Raw genomic sequence first — 19417 nt, 5'->3', positions numbered from 1 at the left:
ACACTCCCCCAGTTAGACAGCAGACACTCCCCCAGTCAGACAGCAGGCACTGCCCCAGTCAGACAGCAGACTGACCCCAGTCACACAGCAGACACTCCCCCAGTCAGACAGCAGATGCTCACCCAGTCAGACAGCAGACACTCCCCCAGTCAGACAGCAGACACTCACTCAGTCAGAGAAAAGACACTGCCCCAGTCAGACAGCAGACACTATCCCATTCAGACAGCAAACTCTCGCCCAGTCAGACAGCAGACAGTTCCCCAGTCAGACAGCAGACACTGTCACAGCCAGACAGCAGATACTCTCTCAGTCAGACAGCAGACACTGCCCCAGTCAGACAGCAGAAACTGTACCATTCAGACAGCAGACTCTCCCCCAGTCAGGCAGCAGACACTCCCCCAGTCAGACAGCAGACACTGTCCCAGTCAGACAGCAGACACTGCCACATTCAAACAGCAGACTCTCCCCCAGTCACACAGCAGATAATGTCCCAGTCAGACAGTAGACACTGCCCCACTCAGACAGCAGACACTCCCCCAGTCAGAGAGCAGACACTGTCCCAGTCAGAAAACAGACACTGCCCCAGTCAGACAGCAGACACTCCCCAAGTCAGACAGCAGATACTCCCAAGTCAGACAGCAGATACTCCCCCAGTCAGACAACAGACACTGCCCCAGTCAGACAGCAGACACTCCCCAAGTCAGACAGCAGATACTCCCCAAGTCAGACAGCAGATACTGCCCCCGTCAGACAGCAGAAACTGCACCATTCAGACAGGAGACTCTCCCCCAGTCAGACAGCAGACACTCCCCCAGTCAGACAGCAGACTGACCCCTGTCACACAGCAGAAACTTTCCCAATCAGACAGTAGACACTGTCCCAGTCAGACAGCAGACACTGTCCCAGTCAGACAGCAGACACTGTCCCAGTCAGACAGCAGATGCTCCCCCAGTCAGACAGCAGACAATGCCCCAGTCAGACAGCAGACACTTCTCCGAGTCAGACAGCAGACACTGCCCCAGTCAGACAGCAGACACTGCCCCAGTCAGACAGCAGACCCTCCTCCAGTGAGACATCAGACACTCCCCCAGTCAGACAGCAGACGCTCCCCCAGTCAGACAGCAGACACTCCCCCAGTCAGACAGCAGATACTCGCCCAGTCAGACAGCAGACACTCACTCAGTCAGAGAGAAGACACTGCCCCAGTCAGACAGCAGACACTGCCCCAGTCAGAAAGCAGACACTGCCCCAGTCAGACAGCAGACACTCCCCCAGTCAGACAGCAGACACACCCCGAGCAAGACATAAGACGCTCCCCCAGTCAGACAGCAGACACTGCCCCAGACAGACAGCAGACACTCCCCAGTCAGACAGCAGGCACTCCCCAAGTCACACAGCAGATACTCCCCCAGTCACACAGCAGACACTGCCCCAGTCAGCCTGCAGAGACTGCCACAGTCAGACAGCAGATACTTCTCCAGTCAGACAGCAGACACTGTCCCAGTCAGAAAGCAGATAAACCCCCAGTCAGACAGTAGACACTGCCCCAGTCAGACACCAGATACTCCCCCAGTCAGACAGCAGACACTACCCCAGTCAGACAGCAGACACTACCCCATTCAGATAGCAACTCGCCATCAGTCAGACAGCAGACAGTTTCCCAGTCAGACAGCAGACACTCCCCAGTCAGACAGCAGACACTCCCCCAGTCAGACAGCAGACACTGTCCCAGTCAGACAACAGACACTGCCCCAGTCAGAGAGCAGACACTCCCCAAGTCAGACAGCACACACTCCTCAAGTCAGACAACAGATACCCCCCCAGTCAGACAGCAGACACTGTCCCAGCCAGACATCAGATACTCCCTCAGTCAGACAGCAGACACTGCCCCAGTCAGACAGCAGACACTGCACCATTCAGACAGCAGACTCTCCCCCAGTCAGACAGCAGACACTCCCTCAGTCAGACAGCAGACACTCCTCCAGTCAGACAGCAGGCACTATCCCAGTCAGACAGCAGACTCTGCCCCATTCAGACAGCAGACTCTCCCCCAGTCACACAGCAGAAACTGTCCCAGTCAGACAGTAGACACTACCCCAGTCAGACAGCAGACACTTCCCCAGTCAGACAGCAAACACTGCCCCAGTCAGACAGCAGACACTGCTCCAGTCAGACAGCAGATACTTCCCCAGTCAGACAGCAGACTCTTCCCCAGACAGACAACAGACACTCCCCCAGTCAGACAGCAGACACTCCCCCAGTCAGACAGCAGACACTGTCCCAGTCAGACAGCAGACACTGCCCCAGTCAGACTGTGGACCCTCCCTCCCAGTCAAACAGCAGTTACACATCACTCATGTTTTGTTGCTGGTTCTCAGTCAACAACGGACTGTTGTCAAGAAGTCTCAGAATATCCTCTTCATTCTGGATTGATCCGACATTCATTGGAGATGTAAGACTGAAAACATTTTGAGAAGGTTATGCCAGTGTCTGATTTGTTTGACTTGTTAGTGACAGTAAACAGCAGGTACAGAGCCAGTGGCAGGCAGGTCCCATGGTAGCGGGCATGGTCTATTCTGGAAAGGAAAAGATCAGCAGGGGTTTCCACTTCTGATTACTATTCAGTCAATTCTTCTGGAATTTGCACGTGTGTGGAAGGACATGAGGACAGAAGCGGGATAAGCTGTGATGCTTTCACAGTCAAATAGCCAGCAAGCACTCACTGTCCAAGCTTCCATGTGAAGAATAGCCATGATTGTAAAGAGCGTGTTATTTCATACAGGGTTGCAATGAATGGTATGCTTTATCACAATGTTACAATGAGGGGTATGGTGTATCACAGTGTTACAATGAGGGGTATGGTGTATCACAGTGTTACAATGAGGGGTATGGTGTATCACAGTGTTACAATGAGGGGTATGGTGTATCACAGTGTTACAATGAGGGGTATGGTGTATCACAGTGTTACAATGAGGGGTATGGTGTATCACAGTGTTACAATGAGGTGTATGGTGTATCACAGTGTTACAATGACGGGTATAGTGTATCACATAGTGTTACAATGAAGGGTATAGTGTATCACAGTGTTACAATGACGGGTATGGTGTATCACAGTGTTACAATGAGGGGTATGGTGTATCACAGTGTTACAATGAGGGGTATGGTGTATCACAGTGTTATAATGAGGGGTATAGTGTATCACACAGTGTTACAATGAAGGGTATAGTGTATCACAGTGTTACAATGATGGGTATGGTGTATCACAGTGTTACAATGACGGGTATGGTGTATCACAGTGTTACAATGAGGGGTATGGTGTATCACAGTGTTACAATGAGGGTATAATGTATCACAGTGTTACAATGACGGGTATGGTGTATCACAGTGTTATAATGATGGGTATGGTGTATCACAGTGTTGCAATGAGGGTATAATGTATCACAGTGTTACAATGAGGGTATAATGTATCACAGTGTTACAATGACGGGTATGGTGTATCACAGTGTTATAATGATGGGTATGGTGTATCACAGTGTTGCAATGAGGGTATAATGTATCACAGTGTTACAATGAGGGGTATGGTGTTTTGGATCAATAATAATAGACCCAGGTTCTGGATCTGGGTGAATGTTAAATAAGAGACAATACAAATGAAGTAAAGAATAAAACACCGTTTACTGAGAGAAAAGAGACATAATACAGTTTACGAAGAAAAGAGAAGTATGATAAGATACAACAAAGCTCACGGCCCTCAGCCCGTCGGGAACTCTGCAACAACGGCTGGTCAGGAGCCTTGATCGTCCCGGCACCGCTCGCGAATCACGGTCCAAGGTGAAGTTCAAAGAGCTACTGGACATGTCCGTTCCTTTATACAAATGAACAAACATGGATGCATGTGGCTTATAGCTAACTCCTAATCTGTAAGGCCCCAGCTGCTCTTCCACAAAGCATGAGATCTCAAGGCGCCGACCGTCCCATAAACAAGCTGGTGTGCGCCTCAAGGTCTCTCTCTCTCTCTCTCTCTCTGCGTCAACAACATTCCACGAGGCATGGAGCAGAAACACACTGTAAATGTCGAAATATCATAATTAACCCTATGTGAGTAACCCTATACAATACAATCCACCCTTGATATTTAGACATTCTAAGTAATATAATCGAGTTGAAGGCGTAATGCATCAGTTACATGTTGAGTATGCGCAAGCAACGCCCACAATCTACACCAAAGAATGAATACAAGCAGTAATATCAGTAATAACGTGATGATTAAAACAACGATAGGATGTATTAACAGCTTCAAAATGGCAGATCAGTGTTAACTAACCGCCACTCTATAAGGCCATCCCATGCTGTGTTTGAGGATGGAAGTAGCATAGTCACAGATAATGAGACACAGAGTATGGCCAACACGAGTTGGCAAGTCGCTATTTTGGGCAGAATCCCTGTGGGAGGAAGCATAAGTATATTAATTCAGCCCCCTTTAGTCAATTTACCCTTGTCAACACAACACCAATCAGGAGCACCCAATAAGTGTTTCCTTCTCCTTTTGCTAAGATTTCCCCTGCTCGTAAGGGTTTCTGGGGGTACTGCACCCACACTTTTCCTCCTTCACAAACTGTGTCCTGAGTCTGATTTCCTTTTTCAATAGTAGGGACACTAACTTTGCCTAACATGTGGATTATGGGAGTTCCCCCCCACCCCCTGCAATGGTCGGTGATTCAGATTGTGCACTGCTTGTGGTAAGACCTTTAACCACCCTTGCAATGTGTTAGTAGGAGTTAATATTTTAATCTGTTGCTTAAGTAGTCCATCCATGCGTTCTATTAAACCTGAAGCTTGCGGTTAGTAAGGTATGTGAAACATCCAATAGATCCCGTTGTCTACCGCCCACTGTTGCACTGTTTGACCTGTGAAGTGTGACCCATTATCGGACTGTATTCCTGCTGGCTCACCGTAGTATGTGATTACATTCTCCAGTCCTTTAATCGTACTTTGTTGATTCGCTTTAGTCACTGGATAAGCTATCAAAAGTCCAGAATAGGTATCAACAGTAGTGAGAAAATATTGCAACCGTTGTTGCAATGGTAAAGGTCCTACATAATCAACTTGCCATATTTGTGCTAGTTGAGTCCCTCTCTTAATATGAGCACCGGGTTGTCGTTGTAGGGGAAAATGCTTCACCTTTTGACAAATTTCACAGGTGTTTATGATCTGTTTAACACCTTCCGTAGTCAAATGTAACCCCCTATGTCGTGCCCATTGTATCGTACCCTGAATGCCCAAATGTCCAGATTTGTGGTGGGCCCACTTTCCTATACCATATTCTTCCTCTTCCGCCTCTTTGACAGCACGTACCCGGGCTATATTATCAATGGTGTTATTATATTCAGAGGTCTGTGAAGTGTTTTTCATGTGAGCGTCCACATGACATACAGTTATTTTCATCTTCTGGGCTTTGGACCATATTTGTTCCCATAGGTGCTTTCCCCACAAGTCTTTCCCAGTTATTTGCCAGTTATATTCATGCCAGTTTCTCATCCAGCTCGCCATGCCATTGGCTATTGCCCATGAGTCAGTATATATGTGTACTTGTTGCTGTTCCTCTTCTAACGCAAGGACTACAGCTGCTAGTTCTGCTAGCTGACTGGAGCCTCCCACGCCCTCATCATGCACAGTTGCCTGGGTTTTTGGATTGAAGGCAGTGGCTCGCCATCATCGAAGGCCATTTCACCAGACCGCTGAGCCATCTGTGAACCAGGCATGGCTACATTCTTCAGGTGTTAACTGTTCAAAAGACACGCCCCAGGAGATCGGTGACTCTTTGCCTAAACTGACAGACGACTGCGTAATTCACTATCATCTGTTTGTGGGTATTCAGCCACATGCTCATGTAGTCGGGTGATTCCTTCTTTTCCTTTACTTTGCTCGGTCTGCGATATACCATTTCCAGCGCACAATGGAGCTTTGCTGCGCTCGCCCGATCTTGTGTGTCTCATTTTCTGAGTGAACCCAGGATAATATGGGTAGGTCTGATCTTAACCTGACTTTGTCATCCCCTGTCTGTCCTTCTGTTTCTGTTAGGGCCCAATAACATGCTAATAATTGTTTCTCAAATGGAGTGTAACGAGTAGCAGTATCTGTCAATTTTCTAGACCAGAACCCTAACGGTATATGAGTGCCATGTTGAACCTGCCACAAACTCCATACTGCAGTATCATTGGTAACGGATACCTGGAGCTCAAAAGGCTGCCGAAGCACTCACGGGGCTAGGGGTAAAGCTTGAGCTACGGCTTCTTTGGCTGCCGTAGGGTAGGGCTATGTATGTAACCTTGAGGTCGGCGTTTTAACGTGTATTGCCTCCCTTCCCAAGTGAATGCAAACTGGTCCTGGGATTCTTCCGCTATTGGAATGGAGAACAAGGCATTGGCCAGGTCGATTACCGCATACCACTCCGCACTGTTATAGTTACTACATCTGGGACAGCGGTTGCCAGGGGAGGGGCAAATTTGTTCCGTTGTCGATAGTGCACAGTCATCCTCCAACTTTTGTCGGGTTTCTGCACAGGCCAAACAGGGCTATTGTAGGGGGACACCACATGTCTAATGATACCCGCCTCCAAGAGCCCTTGTATGGTTTCCCTTATTTCTTTGTGTCCCCCAGGTATTTGGTACTGTTTCATAGTCACTATACGCGATGGCTGTGATTTTACCACTGGTTCCCACTTTGCTTCCCTAGCAATAACAGTGATCGGCCGTATCCCGAATGAGAATCGCCCGAAAGAGGTGTTGTGTGTGGTTCCCTTTAAAAGGTCCATCCCAATAATATGTTCCTTTACTGCCAATATCAGGTCCGTTACCCAGCGCGGAGGCTCACTTCCCAACACCATTCTGATAGTTGTTTGGACAGCGGGTGTTTCTGCCCCTCCGAACCCATTAATCATCATACAGGTCCCCGTGTGTTTCCTAGGATTTCCATGGATAATAGTAACTTCTGCCCCTGTGTCTTGTAAAGCAACATCTCTTTGTATGTTCCCCCCCCCCCACCCGCCAATGTATCGTAATCGGAATGTGTGGCCTCAGATCCCCGGGAGCTTGGGTTGATGTGGTTCTAACGGGGAGTACTCCCGGATCCCTGCTACACCCCTAGTTGAGGGGATTACTAGCCTTCCACAGCTCTTCTACGTTGGGGTATAAGCTAGTGGGAGGTGGTTTCTCCACATCCACAGACTTATCGCTATCCGATTTAGTCTCCCTTACCTCCCTCCTTTCACTCTTCCCTGTTCCCGGGACACAATGTTGCTTCCACAAAGAATACATCGCTCCTGTTGGGATTCCATCAATTTTTTCCTTGGGGACCCCTGTCTTCAGTAAAGCTGCGAACATGTCCCTCCGCGTAATTCTTTTTTTTGTCTTTCCTGACCCTGTACCTTTCCCAGAGGTCGAACCTTGTCGCTGGTCCCGATCCCCCTCTACATTAGCCATTCTCGACTCTCGCACACTATCTTCTGCATCCTCTAACTGTCCTAACAATAGGCAAGCGTGCCCCACCCGCTGCCCTTGGGCTGGTCCCAATAATGCGAGTAGCACACCCTTCATCATAAGAGGGCCACTCTTCATCAGCCTACTCCGCATTCCTGCCGTAAAGAGTTCCTGATCTGGCCCCCCATATGGTTGGTGGTGTATTCCTCCCTGTGTTGCCATGTAGCGCAACTGTATCGCACCCACCGCCATAGTATTCCAAGGTTTTACCTCCCCTTCCCAATCAATGGCAGAGGGATATTTTTGCCGGACCCCTGTAGTAACCATGTCCCATAGCGAACCTGTGCCCTGGACATTCTGTAGCACTGCTGTGATATGGTGGTCCCGAGTCATAGACCCCATTTTTGTTAACTCTTCGGGGTTAAGTATTACGCCTGATGCTCCCTGGTCCCAAATCCGGGTTAGCCACTCTGACAATGATTCCCCGAGTTTTTGGCGAAATCGAGACCCTATTTCTTGTAACTCACTCATGGTGAAGCCACGCACCCCTCTAGTGGTTACTGGCTGTTCCCCATCTTGCTGTTTCGTCTTATTTGTCATAAGGGGTCTAGCTTTCATGCTCAGAGTGTATGGGGGAGGGTCTTTAGTTTCCTCCCGCTCCCCCCAACCCCCTCTCCATCTATCCACTCAGATTCTGAGTCAGAGGAGTACCAGATATTTTTAGTGCACCCCCCACAATTTTTTCCAGCTTGTATACACTCCCCACATGATTTCACATTGGCTTTTAAACCTCACTGGGATCTGATTGAGCAAGTCCATACCACATGCAGCAGCAAATCAGTGCAGTACAAAGGATATATTTCAAATCCATCTGTAATTTCAGTCGTCTGGCTTTCTTTTTATTTTATACTGTCGCCAGACGGCATATTAAAGTTTCTGGTTGTTCATTGACCTTGTCCGCGTTCTTGTGCAGTGCGGACTGCTTCAGTCAGGGTCGAGTTTTGACTTTCCAAAACCTTAACAGCTGTTTTTAACTGTAGGTTTTCTGCCTCACTTTCCTTAAGTTGTTTACACATCGCCCTTAATGCTGTCAACAAAATCCATCCCATTTGTGGGGGACTACTTTTCTCCTGTGGGATGCCCACTTCCTCCAGGAGAGACAGTACCGCGTGGGGTACGGTTCTATCTTTGCTCTGTTCCAATAACTGCGTATCCCAATGTTGCGAGGGTCCAAACCTAGCACATTGGCAAGAGAGCCAAAACCCTCATCCCTCGTGCTCCACCCTGGTATTCTATACTTCTCTCCCGCAGGAGGAGACTGCTTCTTGTCTTTTCTCTTAAACATTTTACCACATCCTGTTCGTGACGCCAAAATGTTTTGGATCGATAATAATAGACCCAGGTTCGGGATCTGGGTGAATGTTAAATAAGAGACAAGACAAATGAAGTAAAGAATAAAACACCGTTTACTGAGAGAAAAGAAACATAATACAGTTTACGAAGAAAAGAGAAGTATGATAAGATGCAACAAAGCTCACGGCCCTCAGCCCGTCGGGAACTCCGCAACAACGGCTGGTCAGGAGCCTTGATCGTCCCGGCACCGCTCGCGAATCACGGTCCAAGGTGAAGTTGAAAGAGCTACTGGACATGTCCTTCCTTTATACTAATGAACAAACATGGATGCATGTGGTTTATGGCCAACTCCTAATCTGTAAGGTCCCAGCTGCTCTTCCACAAAGCATGAGATCTCGAGGCGCCGACCGTCCCATAAACAAGCTGGTGTGCGCCTCAAGGTCTCTCTCTCTCTCTCTCTCTCTCTCTCTCTCTCTCTCTCTGCGTCAACAACATTCCACGAGGCATGGAGCAGAAACACACTGTAAATGTCGAAATATCATAATTAACCCTATGTGATTAACCTTATACAATACAGTGTATCACAGTGTTACAATGAGGGCTATAGTGTATCACAGTGTTACAATGAGGGGTATAGTGTATCACAGTGTTACAATGAGGGATATAGTGTATCACCGTGTTACAATGGGCAGTATGGTGTATCATGCTGTTACAATGAGGTGTATATGTATCACAGTGTTACAATGAGGTGTATAGTGTATCACACAGTGTTATAATGAGGGGTATAGTGTATCACAGTATTACAATGAGGTGTATAGTGTATCACAGTATTATAATGAGGTGTATAGTGTATCACCCAGTGTTACAATGAGGGGTATAGTGTATCACAGTGTTACAATGAGGTGAATATGTATCACAGTGTTACAATGAGGTGTATAGTGTATCACACAGTGTTACAATGAGGGGTATAGTGTATCACAGTATTACAATGAGGTGTATAGTGTATCACAGTATTACAATGAGGTGTATAGTGTATCACCCAGTGTTACAATGAGGGGTATAGTGTATCACAGTGTTACAATGAGGGGTATAGTGTATCACAGTGTGACAATGAGTGGTATGATGTATTACAGTGTTACAATGAGGTGTATAGTGTATCACAGTGTTACAATGAGGGGTATGATGTATTACAGTGTTACAATGAGGGGTATAGTGTATCACAGTGTTACAATGAAGGTTATAGTGCATCACAGTGTTACAATGAGGCGTATAGTGTATCACAGCATTACAATGAGGAGAATGATGTATCACAGTGTTACAATGAGGTGTATAGTGTATCACACAGTGTTACAATGAGGGTTATAGTGTATCACAGTGTTACAATGAGGGTTATAATGTATCACACAGTGTTATAATGAAGGGTATGGTGTATCACGGTGTTACAATGAGGGGTATAGTATATCACAGTGTTACAATGAGGGGTATAGTGTATCATCGTGTTACAATGAGCAGTATGGTGTATCACGGTGTTACAATGAGGGGTATAGTGTATCACAGTGTAACAATGAGTGGTATGATGTATTACAGTGTTACAATGAGGTGTATAGTGTATCACAGTGTTACAATGAGGGGTATGATGTATTACAGTGTTACAATGAGGTGTATAGTGTATCACAGCATTACAATGAGGAGTATGATGTATCACAGTGTTACAATGAGATGTATAGTGTATCACACAGTGTTGCAGTGAGGGGTATGGTGTATCACAGTGTTATAATGAGGGGTACAGTGTATCACAGTGTTACAATGAGGGTTATAGTGTATCACACAGTGTTACAATGAGGGGTATGGTGTATCACAGTGTTATAATGAGGGGTGCGGTGTATCACAGTGTTACAATGAGGGGTATAGTGTATCACAGTGTTATAATGAGGGGTATGGTGTATCACAGTGTTACAATGAGGGGTATAGTGTATCACAGTGTTATAATGAGGGGTATGGTGTATCACAGTGTTACAATGAGAGGTATAGTGCATCACAGTGTTACAATGAGGGTTATAGTGTATCACAGTGTTACAATGAGGGTTATAGTGTATCACACAGTGTTACAATGAGGGGTATGTTGTATCACAGTGTTATAATGAGGGGTATGGTGTATCACAGTGTTACAATGAGAGGTATAGTGCATCACAGTGTTACAATGAGGGTTATAGTGTATCACAGTGTTACAATGAGGGTTATAGTGTATCACACAGTGTTACAATGAGGGGTATGTTGTATCACAGTGTTATAATGAGGGGTACGGTGTATCACAGTGTTACAATGAGCGGTATAGTGTATCATTGTGTTATAATGAGGGGTACGGTGTATCACAGTGTTACAATGAGGGGTATGGTGTATCACAGTGTTACAATGAGAGGTATAGTGTATCACAGTGTTACAATGAGGGGTGTGGTGTATCACAGTGTTACAATGAGGGGTATGGTGTATCACAGTGTTACAATGAAGGGTATAGTGTATCACAGTGTTACAATGAAGGGTATAGTGTATCACAGTGTTACAATGAGGGGTGTGGTGTATCATAGTGGCACAAGAGTATGGTACATCTGAAAAAGGAGAGAAAGCGATTGCATTTTTCACGACCACAGGGTGTCCCAAAGCACTTCACAGCCAATGAAGTACTTTTGAAGTGTAGTCACTGTTGTAATGTAGGAAACACGGCAGTCAATTTGCACACAGCAAGCTCCCACAAACAGCAATGTGACAATGACCAGATAATCTGTTTTGGTGATGTTGGTTGAGGGATAAATATTGGTCAGCAATCCAGGGATAACTCCGCTGCTCTTCTTCGGAATAGTGGCCGTGTGATCTTTAACATTCACCTGAGAGAGAAGACGGGAGCTTGGTTTAACGTCTCATCTGAAAGATGGCACCTCCAACAATGCGCTCTGGGGGTGTCAGCCTTGATTTATGGGCTTAAGTCTCTGAAGTGGGACTTGAACTCACAACCTTCTGACTCAAAGGCGAGAGGCAACAGAGCCACCTGAAAGGGTGGCATTTTTAAGACAGGTATAATAAGGCCTCTATCATTGGCCTCATGGGCTGAACACAAGCTGATTAGTAAGTAAGGACCTTCAACATTAGGGGGCAGTAACTCAACTGTAATGGTACGCTCCCAGCTGAGCCCTGGCTCACAGAACCAGTTGCTGCTGTTAACACCGTTTCTCTCCCGGTCGCACTCTGCCGGGATTAGTTCGAATGCTTCCGACAGAATTCCCTCTCTGTTTCCCTTTTAGGTGTAACCCTGAAATGCTACACGTGCATCTTCCCTGCCCTGACAACAAGCGACTGCCTGAAATTCCCGAGGATGTGTCTAGCCACGGAGACCTGCTTAAGGAGCAAAGCTGTGGGCAAGAAAGGTAATCTAAATACTCTACTCGCTGTCTGACCCACTGCACCACCCAGTCCGAGAGGGAGAAAGGACAGTGTGTGACCCACTGCACCACCCAGTCCCTGAGGGGGAAAGGACAGTGTGTGACCCACTGCACCACCCAGTCCCAGAGGGGGAAAGGACAGTGTGTGACCCACTGCACCACCTAGTCCCAGAGGGGGAAAGGACAGTGTGTGACCCACTGCACCACCCAGTCCCAGAGGGGGAAAGGACAGTGTGTGACCCACTGCACCATCCAGTCCCAGAGGGGGAATGGACAGTGTGTGACCCACTGCACCACCCAGTCCCAGAGGGGGAAAGGACAGTGTGTGACCCACTGCACCACCTAGTCCCAGAGGGGGAAAGGACAGTGTGTGACCCACTGCACCATCCAGTCCCAGAGGGGGAATGGACAGGATCTCCCACACCACGGAGTGCACTTCCTCATTGAGCCATCATGGGCGGGGAATAGGAAAGGGTATGAAGAATAATTTGAAAGTTAAGCAACAAACAGAGGTATTGCCACCCCCTGTGCAGCAGCACAAGACCCAGCAGAGCTCAGTGTTGTTTCCAAGGTGGAATAACCTCCTTCTGATATAAATAATGTGCCACATAGTCTCCACAGTTTTGCCTTGGCTCCAAGGTCTGAAGGGGCATTTTGTCAAAGAAAATGTGAACTTGTTACGGTATAATGACTTCCTGGACTTGCACATCCTTGTATTCAAATCCCCTCTATTGCCTCACCCCTCCCGATTTCTGTAACCTCCTCCAGCCCCACTACCCACTCTGAGATATCTGCACTCCTCCAATTCTGGACTCTTGCGCATCCCTTGATTTTAATCGCACCACCATCAGTGGCCGTTCCTTCAGCTGCCTGGGCCCTAAGCTCTGGAACTCCCTCCGTAAACCTCTCCACCTCTCTCCCCTCCTTTAAGACGCTCCTTAAAACCTACTTCTTTGACCAAGATTTTGGTCACATATCTCCTTATGCAACATGGTGTCAAATTTTTGTTTAATAATCGCTCCCCTGAAGTGCCGTGGGATGTTTTACTACTTTTAAGGCGGTGTACAAGTGCATGTTGGCCTTTATTGCAAAGGGGATGGAGTATAAAAGCAAGTAAGTCCTGCTACAACTGTACAGGATATTGGTGAGGCCACACCTGGAGTACTGCGTACAGTTTTGGTCTCCGAATTTAAGGAGGGATATACTTGCATTGGAGGCTGTTCAGCGAACGTTCAGTAGGTTGATTCTTGAGATGAAGGGGTTGAATTATGAAGATAGGTTGAGTAGGTTGGTCCTATACTCATTGGAGTTCAGAAGAATGAGAGGTGATTTTATTGAAACATATAAGATAATGAGGGGTTTGGACAAGATGGATGCAGAGAGGATGTTTCCCCTCATGGGGGAATCTAGAACTAGGGGGCATAGTTTCAGAATAAGGGGCTGCCCATTTAAAATGGAGATGAGGAGGAATTTCTTCTCTCAGAGGGTCATGAATCTGTGGAATTCTGTCCCCAGAGAGCTGAGAAGGCTGGGTCCTGGTGAATCAAATAACTTGGGCTGTAGAGAGGGCTTTAAACTAATTAGTGGGGGCGGGGATTCAGCCGAATGAAAATTTAAGAAGTCAACGAATAAGGAGAAGGCAATAGAACAGGGTTGCACTGGGGGAAATGAAAACCTGAGCGTGACAGGAAGGGACAGAATGTATAAACATAAAAGTGAATCAGGAAGTGGGGTCAAAGCAGGAAATAATTGTAAAAAAACAAATTTAAAAGCTCGTTATCTGAATGCACACAGCATTCGTAACAACATAGATATTCAGAGGTATTTGACAATTCGGAAGGACAGACAGAAAGGAAAAGGAGGTGGGGTCGCACTGTTAATAAAGGATGGGATCAGTGCATTTGTGAGAAATGATACTGGCTCAGAATATCAAGATATTGAATCAGTTTGTGTGGCGATAAGGAATAATAAGGGGAAAAAGTCACTGGTGGGCGTAGTCTATAGGCCCCCAAACAGTAGCTACACTGTTGGACGGAGTATAAATCAAGAAATAATGGAGGCTTGTAAAAAAGGAACGGCAAAAAACATGGGAGATTTGAATCTTTACAAAGCAAATTGGCCAGGGTAGCCTTGATGAAGAGTTCATGGGCTGTATCCGGCATAGTTTCCCTGAACAGTACATTGTGGAACCAACCAGGGAGCAGCCTATCTTAGATCTGATACTGTGTAATGGGGCAGGATTAATAAACAATCTCCCAGTAAAGGATTCTCTAGGAATGAGTGACCATAGCATGGCTGAATTTCAAATTCAGTTGGAAGGTGAGAAAGTTGGATCTCTAACCAGTGTCCTAAGCTTAAAAAAAGGAGTCTACAAAGGTATGAAGGCAGAGTTGGCTAAAGTGCACTGGGAAAATAGATTACAGAGTGGGACGGTTGATGAGCAGTTGCAGACATTTAAGGAGATATTTCATAACTCTCAGCAAAAATATATCCCAATGAGAAGGAAAGACTGTAAGAGAAAGGATAACCATCCGTGGCTAATTAAGGAAATAATGGATGGTATCACCTTGCTAACAAGGGCATACAATGTGGCCAAGACTAGTGGGAGGCCACGGGATTGGGAAACTTTTAAAAGCCAGCAAAGAACGACTAAAAAAATAATAAAGAGAGGGAAGATAGATTATGAAAGTAAACTAGCACAAAATATAAAATCAGATAGTAAGAGTTTCTATAGGTACATAAAAAGGAAGAGAGTGGCTAAAGTAAATGTTGGTCCCCTAGAGCATGAGACTGGGGAATTAATAATGGGGAACAGGGAAATGGCAGAGACTTTGAACAAATATTTTGTATCGGTCTTCACGATAGAAGACACTAAAAACATCCCAATAATGGATAATCAAGGGGCTAAAAGGAGGGAGTATCTTAATACAATCACTGTCACTAAAGAAGTAGTAATTGGTAAAATAATGGGATTTAAAACGGACAAGTCCCCTGGGTCTGATGGCTTGCATCCTAGGGTCCTTAAAGAAATGGCTGCAAAGATAATGGATGCATTAGTTGTAATCTACCAACATTCCCTGGATTCTGGGGAGGTCCCAGCGGATTGGAAAACCACAAATGTAACACCCCTATTTAAAAAAGGAGGTAGACAGAAAGCAGGAAACTATAGACCAGTTAGCCTAACATCTGTCGTTGGGAAAATGCTGGAGTCCATTCTTAAGGAAGCAGCAGCAGAACATTTAGAAACGCATAATTCAATCAAGCAGAGTCAGCATGGTTTTATGAAAGGGAAATCATGTTTGACAAATTTGCTGGAGTTCTTCGAGGATGTAGCGAGCAGGGTGGATAAGGGGGAAACAGTGGATGTGGTGTATTTGGATTTCCAGAACGCATTCGATAAGGTACCACATAAAAGTAAACTGTACAAGATAAAAGTTCACGGGATTGGGGGGAATATATGGATTGGCAAATATGAGGATTGGCTAACTAACAGAAAAAGAGAGTCGGGATAAATGGATCATTTTCCGATTGGCAAAAACTAGTGGGGTACCTCAACTGTTTACAATCTATATTAATGACTTGGATGAAGGAACTGAGTGTAATGCAACCAAGTTTGCTGATGACACAAAGATGGGTGGGAAAGCAAATTGTGAGGAGGACACAAAAAATCTGTAAAGGGATATAGACAGGCTAAGTGAGTGAGCAAAAATTTGGCAGTTGGAGTATAATGTGGGAAAATGTGAGAAAAAATAGAAAATCAAATTATAATTTAAATCGAGAAAAATTGCAAAGTGTTGAAGTACAGAGGGACCTGGGGGTCCTTGTGCATGAAACACAAAAAGTTAGTATGCAGTTACAGAAATTAATCAGGAAGGCAAATGGAATGTTGGCCTTTATTGCAAGGGGGTTGGAGTATAAAAGCAGAGAAGTTGAGCTACAACTGTACAGGGGGGTCAGACCACACCTGGAGTACTGCGTATAGTTTTGGTCACCGTATTTAAGGAAGCATATACTTGCATTGGAGACTGTTCAGAGAAGGTTCACTAGGTTGATTCTGGAGATGAGAGGGTTGACTTATGAAAATAGGTTGAGTAGGTTGGGCTTATACTCACTGGAGTTTGGAAGAATGAGGGGTGATCTTATTGAAACATGTATGATACTGAGGGGGCTCAACAGGATAGATGCAGAGAGAATGTTTCCCATCATGGGGGAATCTAGAATTAGGGACGTAGTTTCAGAATAAGGGTCCGCCCATTTAAAACTGAGATGAGGAGAAATTTCTTCTCTCTGAGGGTTGTAAATCTATGTTATTCTCTCCCTCAGCGAGCTGAAAAGGCTGAGTCAGTGAATATATTTAAGGCCAAGATAGTCAGATTTTTTGAGCGATAAGGGAGTCAAGGGTTATGGGGAGCGGGCAGGGAAGTGGAGCTGAGTCCATGATCAGATCAGCCATGATCTTATTGAATGGCGGAGCAGGCTCGAGGGACCAGGTAGCCGACTCCTGCTCCTATTTCTTATGTTCTTGTGGTCTTATGTTTTTGTTGACGCGGCCTCACTCCCCGAATTCTGTATATGTTTTTGGTTAAACAGGCCGGCTGAAGTTCACCCTGTACGAGAAGGGCTGCGTGCTCACGACTCTGTGCGGCGTCTGCGGCACCAAGATGGCGATGGGTATCGTGTTCACCTACAACAACAGCTGCTGCGACACCGACCTCTGCAACGGAGCCACCGGACCCAAGGCCCCGCTGGCTCTGACCATCGGGACGGGCCTGGTCTCTGCCCTGGGCCTCACCCGCTTGTAAAGCAAAACGCTACGGCTCAAGTCAACTCTGTCGCTGCTTAGGATCTGCAGCGGGGAGCGGGGGAGGGCAACACAGGAACAGGAGAAGGCCATTCAGCCCCTCGAGCCTGTTCCGCCCATTCAGCATTGATCATGGCCGCTTTCTTATCTTAACCCCATTCACCTGCCGTGGATCCGTCTCCTTCTTATACGCTTGTCTAGCGCAAACCTATCCATCTCGGTGCGGCCTTCCAACTCGGGTTGGAGATATTACCTACCCATAGGCTGCCTTTTTCCATCCATTCAAGTCTGCTCGCACCACTCTCTGCCATAATCCCTTATCTATGTGCATGTACCCGTGCCTCTTCACTTCTCTATATATCGGTGTGACTGCCCCTCCTCTCCTCGCATCCTGAGTCACCCTTTCGAGTCTGTTTCCTTAATATTTCGACATAAAATCCAAGCCGCATTGGAAAAATGGACAGATGCCAGCAGAAGTCACACTCAAGGAACATCATGACTAATAAACTTTTCTTTTGATTCCTTCACGGGATGTGGGCATCGCTGGCAAGGCCAGCATTTGTTGCCCATTCCTAGTTGCTCTTGAGTGACTTGCACGGCCATAAGAGTCAGCCACGTTGCTGTGGGTCTGGAGTCACCTATAGGCCAGTCCGGGTAAGGATGGCAGATTTCCTTCCCCGACGGGACATTAGGACCCACGCATGCAAGTTACACACACACACACTCTCCCCGGCCCTCGACAAATCAAGTGACAAGAAGGGAGAAACTGGAGGCAACCGGAACGGGGAGTCGGATTAGCCAGTTCATGGGCGAGAACACGGGAGCAGGAGCAGGCCATTCAACCCCTTTAGCCTGCTCTATCATTCACTGAGACGGTGGCTGATCAGCAGCTTAACTCCACCCACCAGTCTTGGCTCCATATCCTTCCATAGCAAAAATAAATCGATCGGTCACGGGGGTGGGTAGGGTTGCATCAGGTGAGGTTTCATCACATGACCTTCCTGTCTCCCAGCGTCCCGCCATTGGCCGCTCGGCATGTCCATCCTCGCGGTGCCCCGCCTTCCCACTGACCAATCGGATTGGATGATTCTCGACTGTCGGTCAATCAACCTTATTTAAAAAAAAAAATCCATCTCGAATATTTTTCTAATTAGTAAGAAACACTTGCATTTATATAGCGCCTTTCACGACCACCGGGCGTCCCAAAGTGCTTTACAGCCAAGGAAGTGCTTTTGGAGTGTAGTCACTGTTGTAATGTGGGAATTGCGGCAGCCAATTTGCGCACAGCAAGCTCCCACAAACAGCAATGTGATAATGACCATATAATCCTTTTTTTTGTTATGGAATCGTTGGTTGAGGGATAAATATTGGCCAAGGTACCAGGGTAACTCCACTGCTCTTCTTCAAAATAGCGCCATGGGATCTTTTACGTCCACCTGAGAGCGCGGACAGGGCCTCGGGTTGAGGTCTCATCTAAAAGACAAGATGTACGAGAGTACAGCACAGGCGGCCATTCAGCCCACCGAGTCTGCGCAGGACCTATCGAAGAGTAATCCAGCCCACACCACCCCCTACTCCCTCCCCCATACACCATAGTAACTAAAAATGTTCAAAAGGAATTTTTTGTGTGTTGAAAAAGCACACATATTTTTTTATGCTCCTGTGAGTATTCTCCCGCACTATTGTTTGCATCAACAGTGTCCAGGAGATCTGTCTTTCATTCCTGGAGACTCCAGGACGATCCTGGAGAGGTTGACAATCATAGGGTTGGGGGAAGGGGTAGGTGAAGGGGAAAAAAACACCCAACTGGAAATCAGTCACAGAGCAGGGTTGGGGGAGTCCCATTACAACTCATTTCCCCTACTCTCAGGGAGTATATCCCAGATGGTATACCCCTCCCCTCTCTCCTGACTCAACTGGCAAGAACCGTTCCTTACTGTCCCATTGGATGTTATACTTCCCCCCCCCCCCCCCCACCTCCACGCCCCTCTCAAAAGTGGCACCAATGCTGCATTAGGCCACTGAAAGTTCAGATATCTTCTGGTAGCTCGGCCCAATCCCTGGAAGTCTAAGGGGGTGATTTGATCAAAGGTTTCAAGATATTAAGGGGAACTAATGGAGAGAAACTATTTCTGCTGGTTGGGGAGTCTAGGACTAGTGGGGCACAGTCTAGAAATTAGAGCCAGGTATTTCAGGATGAAACAAGGAAACACTTCAACACACAAAGGGTGATAGAAGTTTGGAACTCTCTGCCACAAATGGCAATCGATACTGGGTCAATTGTTGATTTTAAATCGGAGACTGATTTGGTTTAAAAAAAAAACAAGGTACCTGTATTAAGGGATATGGGC

The 19417-nt window shown here is 46.6% G+C and overlaps 1 protein-coding gene across 1 annotated transcript; it reads left to right on the top strand.

Moving 5' to 3' along the window:
* Positions 1-11995: 11995 nt before the first annotated feature.
* lypc (ly6 domain containing, pigment cell) lies at positions 11996-17067 on the top strand. The gene is made up of 3 exons (XM_070862399.1): positions 11996-12020; positions 12128-12250; positions 16856-17067. The coding sequence occupies exons 1-3, from the start codon at positions 11996-11998 to the stop codon at positions 17065-17067; spliced, it is 360 nt and encodes a 119-aa protein (XP_070718500.1).
* The last annotated feature ends 2350 nt before the right edge of the window (positions 17068-19417 follow it).

Source organism: Pristiophorus japonicus, chromosome 19, assembly GCF_044704955.1.
Source record: "Pristiophorus japonicus isolate sPriJap1 chromosome 19, sPriJap1.hap1, whole genome shotgun sequence".
Classification (NCBI taxonomy): Eukaryota; Metazoa; Chordata; class Chondrichthyes; family Pristiophoridae; genus Pristiophorus; species Pristiophorus japonicus.
Note: the sequence above shows the minus strand (reverse complement) of the source record. Positions and strands in the feature narration are given on the sequence as shown.